The sequence below is a fragment of the Eublepharis macularius genome, chromosome 3 (genome assembly GCF_028583425.1).
Source record: "Eublepharis macularius isolate TG4126 chromosome 3, MPM_Emac_v1.0, whole genome shotgun sequence".
Classification (NCBI taxonomy): Eukaryota; Metazoa; Chordata; class Lepidosauria; order Squamata; family Eublepharidae; genus Eublepharis; species Eublepharis macularius.
The window spans coordinates 48527875-48536865 of record NC_072792.1 but is presented as its reverse complement, the minus strand read 5'-3'; the positions used below and the strand labels follow the sequence as shown (position 1 = coordinate 48536865).

General features: G+C 42.9%; 1 protein-coding gene across 1 annotated transcript in view; it reads left to right on the top strand.

Moving 5' to 3' along the window:
• Nucleotides 1-456: 456 nt before the first annotated feature.
• GCC2 (GRIP and coiled-coil domain containing 2) overlaps nt 457-8991 on the top strand; it is a 32758-nt gene continuing 24223 nt past the window's right edge. Inside the window, exons 1-5 of the mRNA XM_054973533.1 lie at nt 457-544; nt 3533-3595; nt 5681-5765; nt 6924-6991; nt 8010-8114. Coding sequence (XP_054829508.1) covers nt 539-544; nt 3533-3595; nt 5681-5765; nt 6924-6991; nt 8010-8114 — 327 coding nt within the window. The 5' untranslated portion in view covers nt 457-538. The remainder of the gene's footprint in view (nt 545-3532; nt 3596-5680; nt 5766-6923; nt 6992-8009; nt 8115-8991) is intronic.

The following is an 8991-nucleotide window of genomic DNA, read 5'->3' as shown; positions in this document are numbered from 1 at the left end:
GCTGAAGCCTGGGGAGTGCAAGGTTTGGGGAGGGAAGGGGCATCATTGGGGTATACTCATAATGCCACAGAATCCACCCTCCAAAGCCGCCGTTTTCTCCAGGGAAACCGATCTATTTAGTCTGGAGATCAGTTGTTATTCCAGGTCGCCAGCCACCTTCCGGAGGTGGTCAACCGTACTGCAAACTGATTTTTCGTCCCCCTGCCCCCCGGAGTTGATTTAAAAGCTAAACATATTCAATTCTTGAGAGCGCACTTAAAAACTAGACACGCGTTTCCTAAGAAGCGCTTTTGGTGTCCATTCACAGCAACACTAGCAACGAGACTCCTTCTAGCGGAGGCCCCGAACGCGTTGCCGCGGCAACAGGGCCGGGAACTGCGCCGGCCTCTCCTTCGGGCTGGTTTCGATGACGTCAGAGGAGAGCGCGTGGAGGGCTGGTGACGAAGGCGGAAGCGGCGGGAGGCTGGGTTGTGGAATGAGGCGCTGAGGCGGCTCGCGGTCTTCTCTGCCCCTCCCCCGCGACAGCGGCAGCTCCGCCATGGAGGTAACGGGGAGGAAGTCGGGGAGGAGGGGCTCGATGGGGACCCTTGCGGCCCCTCAGCGCTGACTCGACACTGTGGTCACTTCCATTTTCTTCTCCACCGGCCCTTGTCTGTGGTCCCCAACCCAAAAGTGGTTAGAGGGGAAGGGAGCAATGCACTGTATACGGTTTGGGTAGAAATCGCAGGCAATGCTTTCCCTGTCTTATCCCCTCCCCCCAAAGACAGGCTCCAGAAATCTCAGCATGTATGAACGCTCCTATCTTTCCCTCACCAATAAAACTATGATGCTGGCTTCTCCCATATTCAGGGCTTGCCTGTTTCTGCTTCTTTTTAAAGAGCAGCCAGCCATGCAGTGACAGGTGAAGCATTTAGAGAACAGAAAATGTAGTGGATAAGAGTGTGTGTGTGTGTGTGTAATATCTGCTTTGCATAGAGAAAGTCCCAGGATGAATCCCTGGCAACTCCAGTTAAATGGAGTGGGTAGTAGGCAATGAGAATGACCTCTGTTTGAGGCTGGGTTGCCAACCGCCTGGTGGTAGTTGGCGATTTCCCGATATTACAACTGATCTCTAGGTAACAGAGTTCAGTTCACCTGGAGAAAATGGCTGTTGTGGCGGGAGGACTGTATGGCATCATACCTTGCTGAGGTCTCTCCCCAACCCCCCCAAATCTCTAGGAATTTCCCAACCTGGAATTGGCAACCCTACTTTGAGAACCACCTTCAGGCAGGGTAAACGGTACTGACCTTGATATACTAATCACATTCTTGGTCTAAGGCAGCTGTATGTGTTCACTGTTACTCAAGAGTGACTGACATTACAACCCTGAACAGAATTATACTCATCAAAGCCCATTGACTTCACCAGACTTAAGCCTTGCCTTTGAAAACTTAGGTAGCTTTGTCTTGCTTGTCTCTGAGATCCAGCCCCTCTGTAATATGGGGATGATAATCCTGCCATTACAAAGTTTTTGCAATGGGATGAGAAGCATTTTGAATACTATACAATTATTATAAATATATTATTTTCTTCTCTTTATCTCTTTGGTAGAACATCTTTATATGCTGAGTATCATTGTGTCAGACTGCTATTAAAAGAACCCTAGATATAGTTGTTACTGGGGCACAGTCTGAGGTTGGAAGTCTGGGCTAGAATTTGGTGAACAAACCACCTCCACTTCTTGCAAAGGGAACAGTATAATTGCAGTGTTTCTTGTCAAGTCTTGGAAGTATGCTATGATCGTCAAGGCTCAGCCTTGTGATATATTAAGAAATGTTACTTACCTCCCAGCACGTGCTCAGCAATTACCAGAAAGCAACAAAATATATACAATCTCTACATTAAGGGACATGACAATAACGTAATTACTCTGCAAGAAATCTTAGAGTCAAATTGGTGTAGAAAATGTATCTTATGTCCATTGCCTAGAGCTTTCAGGGTAACGGATGTTGGTCTTGCCTGTGTATAAATTGGCTTAAAGCGCTCATGTGATCAGCCTGCAGTTTCTAGAAAATGATGTCAAGGGTCGTTTTCTTGTCAGATTCCAAAACTTTATTTGGTAATCCATAAATTTACTAGGTCATTCTTTTTAAAAAGATTTTTGTGAAATCATGATGGACCATATTGTAAAACAGTGCTTGGTATAACTTGAAAAAATAAAACCTATACACACAAATTAAAAGGCTTAAGAGGTCTGGAAGTGGGGGTGGGGTGTAAATCTCACTGAGTCACCAAGTGGTTTTTATTTTTTATGAGGGATCCTTGGTGTCAGGTTAAAAATCTGGAAGATTTTTATTTGTTTTCAAGGCAGCCATCCTTTAGATTTCCATAAGGTTAAATTTTGTCTCTTTGTCTGTTTACCTGGTACATGAAGCTGCCAGCTACAGTCATTTGGAGATCTGGGGTGAAGTATCACCAGTCTGTTGATGACTTCACTTCTTCAGGTGAGGCAGTGGATGGACTGCCTGTAATCTGCATTGGGCTGAAGGGAGAATAAACTTCCACTCAATCTGGACAGGATATTGGTGATTGGGGGAAGGGTGTTACCAGTTCTGGATGGGGTCCCAGTCTCCTTAAGGCTTAGGTACATATTTTATGGGTTGTCCTGGATTCAGTACTAATCATGATTTTCCAGGTAATAACTATATTTTACATTTTCCGATTACTTTTATCAGCTGCAGTCCTGAAGATGGAGGACTTGCCACTGTCGTATATGTCTTAGTAATTTCTGTATTGGATTATTAGATCCTTATTTTTAATCATGCTGAGTACACATCTGTAGTGTTATGTTTACTTTTAGTGTTTTTCCTTTGTGTGTGTATTTTGTGAAGATTGTAAAGTAAGGAATGTTATTTGTGATTCAAGCAGGGCCATGTTCAAGGCTGTTCAGAAGCCTGCAGCAGTATACGCAGCAGCCTGGCTCTTAGATGATGTGGCTGTTTGCACTGGTGTTAAGGGAACGTCTCTGGCGATCGTTCAGATTTCAGAACAAACTAAAAATGTCAGTATTGACTTTCAAGGTTTGAAAGAGTCTAGTACTGGAGTGTTTTAGAGAACAGTTCTGTTCAGATAGTCAGACTTCTGTGCATTTGAAATCTGCATCAACAGCAGAATCACATTTGTCTTTTTCTGCTTTCCTGTGATAAAACTGTGCTGATTAAACACTGTTAAGCAGCTTGCAGTGGTGGAGGAGCCAGGTTGGTTAGCAAAGCTGGCAACCATACAGCCAAGCAGCTAAATATGTACTGGCGGTTGATAGTGATGTTGCATCAACTGGAATGGGACTTTGTTGCTGTACTAGCAGTTTACAGACCTGCTTTAGGACTGTGCAGACATTCTGTCACATTTTTAGAATGAAATGTCAGTTTTAACATCTGTTGTGGACTGTATGCTTTATTTTGTTTTATCTGCAGTATTTTTGTGTTAAATTATATTTTGATTGTTGTGAGCTGTTTTCAGTTCAGATATAACAGAATATTATTTTTACTTCAGGGGCAAGATGGGGGGCAAGATGTTGCAGCTTCTCCTTCCGCTCCTGCAACAGGAAAGTCAAAAGTAAGTTTTTAAAAAAGAAATATAATGCAGATGTGCGATAGGATGTGTAGCCTCTGTAGGGTGCTTTTGTTTAAAAAATGTTTTAGGATGGAAGTGTTGACTTTGCTTTATTTGCAGTAAGAGAAGTCATGACAGTCATTGAAAAAGCATGTTTGGATACTTTCTGAGTTTGTTCAGCAAGTACAGTTGGTAGCTGTTACTGAAAGCAGATGGGCCAACCCCTCCTGCTGAAAAAAATAGTTGGCAAGATCTTGCTCAGATATCCGGCTTTTCATTTCCTTATTGCTCATTCGTGCAACAATCGTGTTAAATCCAAGTGCAGTTTTTACAGCATTCAGCAATTTTCCTCATCTTTACCAGCTTGCATGCCTCAATTATGTCTGAACATTTAGCCATTTTCTGTGATTGATAATCATTTCAGCATGAGTGCTAAAACTCATTTGAGATGTAGTTAGTAAGCATTGTTGTGTAGTGATCAAACCCTGTGTCAGGATCAGGATTTGTGTGGTGCATCTGCCCTGTCTGGGGCTGCACTGTGCATTATTTTTGAAACTGTGGCTGTCCTAGCTACCTCTCTGTCCCTTAAAGGATCATAGGCATTCGATATACCAGCGGAGATTCCCTTCATTTTCCCTGCCTCAATCTCCTTTCAGTGGCAATTCTTACACACACATGCCATAGTCTTTTTAATTTTTTTAAAATCAGCAATTGAATATCATTGTAGCATTATACAAATGTGTCTGCCAAGTTTTCTGAATTCCCAGCTTTCATTTAAAAAAAAAAAGAGTAAGTCTCTAGCCCCTGAAAAGAGCAAGAGTCCAGTAGCGCTTATAAGACTAAAAAAATTTGTGGTAGGGTATGAGCCACAGCTCACTTCTTCAGCTCATACCCTACCATAAATTTTGTTAGTCTTATAGGTGCTACTGGACTCTTACTCTTTTCTACCACTCCAAGCAGACTAACATGGCTACTACTCATCTTGATCTATCTCTAGCCCCTTTCATTGCAGAGGTATAAAATACCTGTCTCTGCAACTGAAGGAGTCTTGGCTTTTTTAAAATGAATGCTGGAATTATAGAGAACTTGATAGATGGTTACAGGGCTATAGCAATATTCAGTTACTGATTTTTTTTTTACAAACCTTTGGTGAAGTGGTATGGCTGCTGTGAGGGACTGGGACAGAGAAAACAGCACAGATGGGGCAGACCTGGAAAGATCTGGAGTTCCCATCCACCTGAGTGCCACTCCAGCTTTCTTTCGATCTTTCCCAAAATGTTGCAGCAAAGCAAGAAGTGTGTGGAAGCACCACAGTGCTATGGAGAAGCGGAGAAAAAAACCCACTTCCTATAGCACTCAAGCCCAGGGCAATCAACCTGCGTGTAAGTGGCCAGCTTCACTGTGCTGTGCAAGTCTGGAGTTGATGCCTGGGCTTATGATAAAACAGGCTGCCTTGACCAAATGTGTCCAGAATGGAGCTACTCAGTCCTGCCCGTCTTGTTCCGAAAGTTTTATGTCACCTTGCAGGTCTATTGGGGTCAGTACTTGTCCCCAGAATGAAAAATGGCATGGTGCTTGCAAACCAACATATTTCTGAGAGGTCCCTTTTGGTACAAACTCTTATGAAAGAAAGTAGTTGGAAGTAGTTGAAGAGCATAGCTATAGAAGTTTGATGTGTACCTTATTTATTTGCAGCATGTTGCCTTACAGTGATGTAGCTCACAAAGCAGCTTCTGGATTACAAACATGAATGTGGGTAAAATGCGGGTACAATATTCAGTAAACACCCCAAACACTGTTACCTAAAAACTGAATAGTTATTTGAAGCTTGTATGAATAAAAAGCAACTTTTAAAACTATCCAGAGTCAAAGGTCCAGTGGAGTTAAAAAGCCTTCCTCTGCCTCCAAGGGAAGCTGAGTCTGTGGTGTCGAGTCTCTGTGCTTGGAAGATACCAAACTTGCATCCACCTGAGATGGTGTTCTGAACAGGGCCTCCTTGGTAGATACTAGAGAGCAGAATGGAAGTAAGCACTTGATGTGGTGAAGGTCATAATGGTAAACTGCAATATACATTTATGAATTTTACAGCTGGATACCTTACCCAAAGAAGAGCTCATCAAATTTGCAAAGAAACAGATGATACTTTTTCAGAAAGTGAAGTCTCGATCTACAGGTACCTTATTGAAATTTAAAGCGGTGTGGCAGAGAGCATGAGAGAAGAGGGCAAAAGTGCCCTGATTGGTTGCTATTAAATGCAGCAAATAAAAATCAGTGTTGAGAAAATAGCCTTTAAAATTACTGGGAAAGTAGTGGCTGTATTCAGGAGTCATAATAAGCTCCATTTAAGCACTAGTTAACTCTTTTTGGGCGCAAGCCCAATTTCTTGCTATGCTTGTGCATGTTCTTCCCTTCTGCCACCAAGCTCTTCCGTTCACGTGCACAGAACTTCCCAGCTTGAGCCAGTTCACTATGATGTCTGAATGGTGCCCCGTGAAGTGGGGTTTGTTGACACTAGAATCTAAATTGGCATTCAGCCAGTTTGTGTGGAGCCAAAAAGATCCAGCTCACCAAGATATTAAGATATTACAGGGAACTGAAACTTGATTGAGCCTGGAAGTTCTGTGGCTGGGGGGAGGGGAGGTGGGAGGAGCTAGGGCTGTGCATGAGTGTAGGATCACACTATGTTTGCACCCGCTTGGTGTTTCAGAGGAGTTTATCATAATGTCAGAATGCTGCCATTGAGAATATCTGTCTAACCTGAACATGTTCCTGTTGAAAACAATGATTTTTAAATGGCTGCAGGCTGAACGTTGGGGTTACAGTCCAGTCTCCCTGTCCTTGATCCTTTGTCTGATGGGATTCAGCTCTGGTCTCTCCCCTCTCCATTCCTTTGCATTTTATGTGCTTGCCATGGAAAATGCCAGGAGAACATTAGTCTAGCTGAGCTTCTGGGTGAGCTTTGAAGCAGCTCTTAATTTCTAACTGTTATTATTTATATCTAAAGTCACAATTGTGCATAATAACAACAACAACAACAACAACAACATTCAGTTTATATACCGCCCTTCAGGACAACTTAACACCCACTCAGAGCGGTTTACAAAGTATGTTGTTATTATCCCCACAACAAAAATCCTGTGAGGTGGGTGGGGCTGAGGGAGCTCTGAGAGAGCTGTGACTGACCCAAGGTCACCCAGATGGCTTCAAGCGGAGGAGTGGGGAATCAAACCCAGTTCTCCAGATTAGAGTCCTGCGCTCTTAACCACTACACCAAACTGGCATTTATTGACATGTAATAGATTTAGCAAGCATATACGTTTCCTCCAACTAGAACTGGAAAAGGAGATTGAAGAACTGAAATCCAAACTTGCTGCTGGAGGGTCTGATGATATTATCCAGGTGAGAACATGTGATTTTCTGTCTTGCTTGGCGTGCACAGGTGCTTCATTTCTCAAGAAGTCTGTGTGCAGCATAATGAAACCAGTCTCTGCTTGTGTCATATGGCTCAGATTCCTTCTCTTAGCTGCCTGGCCCAAAAACATAAGACGTTCTCTTCTGTTAAAACAACTTTTGTAGGACCCTTGTCTTGTGTCATGAGAATAGAGCAGAACCTGCAGGTTTTATTCTATTCTCTGAAACCCGCAAGTGCTCTTCTGGCTGTTTTTCATTTTAAAAAATATTGGCTGAGTTTCTTGGGTTTCGTGTAGAAAGCTGCTGCTCTGAAAAGTATGACACACAGAGCAGAAATCGGTTACCTGCTTTAATGAGTGATCACAAGGGGTTAGATCCAGAGGTTCCATTCCACCAGTAGAGGGGTCTTCCATTGCTGGAGCAAGATCCCTTGAATTTGGAGGAAGACTTCACTGCTAGTGCATCCACCCCAAGATTTTCTTGTCCTGAAGTAATAGGCTAGGTTTGAAGTTCATCTGTCAACTTCCCAGTGAAGCAGAGCTTGTTCAGCATGGCTGTTTAAGCTACGAGGAGTGTTCAGAGTTGTTCAGAGGCTGTTTTCATGGGCTGTGATTTAACTCTGTTTCCCCAGAGTTGATAATGCTCCCAGCTTCCTTCTGCAGAACCAAAGGCATACTTGTAGTCAAGTCCTTTTTGTCAGTGGTGTCTAATCAAGACAATCTGTATGGGAGGAAATAGTTGTAGTTAACTATGTGATGAATATCTCTCTGTTTATTTAATGGGGATGGAACAGGATCAAAGAGAATCCAGGCTTCTGAATGAATAACCCCAGCCTTGAGGCTGAAGAGGGTTAATATGACTGTAATACTTGGTGTTGCTTCTGTCTCTGAGGCATGGGGAATGGAAATGCTGAGGGGGGGAAATGAGATGTCTACAAGGATTAGCCAACACGTGTTCATTTGCGGTGAGTCACTTTCTTCTTTCTCTTGGTCACTGTCAAAATTAGGCACTCACAGAAAGACTAGACGTTGTTCTCCTGGAAAAAGCAGAAATCCAGCAGCAGTGTCTGACTCTGAAAAAAGAAAATGTGAAGAGGCAGCAAGAAGCAGAGGTACTTGATAAGCTTTGTAAGGCTTGGTTTTAGATGCAACACAAAAATATGGCTTATTTTCACTGTGGAAAACAGGATCCGGGTTGCACATGATCACTGAATCCTAGCCTTTCATGACAAATCCTGGTTTCAGCATTGCTGCCCTTTCCATGCCCGGCTTGCAGTGCCTAGCTGATGGCAAGGCCTCGCCACATCACCAACTTGCTTACCATTTTCCACTGACAACACAAGCAGAGAAAAGATCCTCTCAGGACAGTTGCAGAGATATATCCCCCTGCCCCCTGGGAATAATGAAACTGACAGACTTTCATGTTTGAGTCACTGTTTATTTTATTTATAGTCCTCCTTTCTCACTTAGGGTCAAGGTGGATTACATAGCATAAGTCAATGCAATCAGTAGGATGACACATCTAATAAACAACATAATAGGACTTGGACTGTAGAAATCTGAAAACAAAGCATAAAATATTTGTCATGATACATTATACAATACATAATATGGTACTGCATAAGTATAAAGCAGTGCGGTGAGAGCAAAGCACTACATACCAAAAATGGTGGAATAGTTCACAATCCTGTTCCCTTTAGAAAGGTGGCTTCCTGAACATTTTTTTTTTGTAATAGAGCCCTATTACTTTTGTAAAAATGCTTTCCAAACAATTCTGGTTTACACAGTTTGCAGAATGAAAGAAGTGTGGGAGCCTTCCTGACCTCCCCAGGCAGGCCATTCCCCAAGGTGGGGGCCATAACGGGCAGTTCTTAACCCTTCTGCTTCCAGTTTTAGAGCACCACCCACACAGATGTCCTGTGTCTGCTCTGTGACATTTGTGCCGGATATTTATTAATTTTATTTACTTCATTTATAGCACATCTTTGT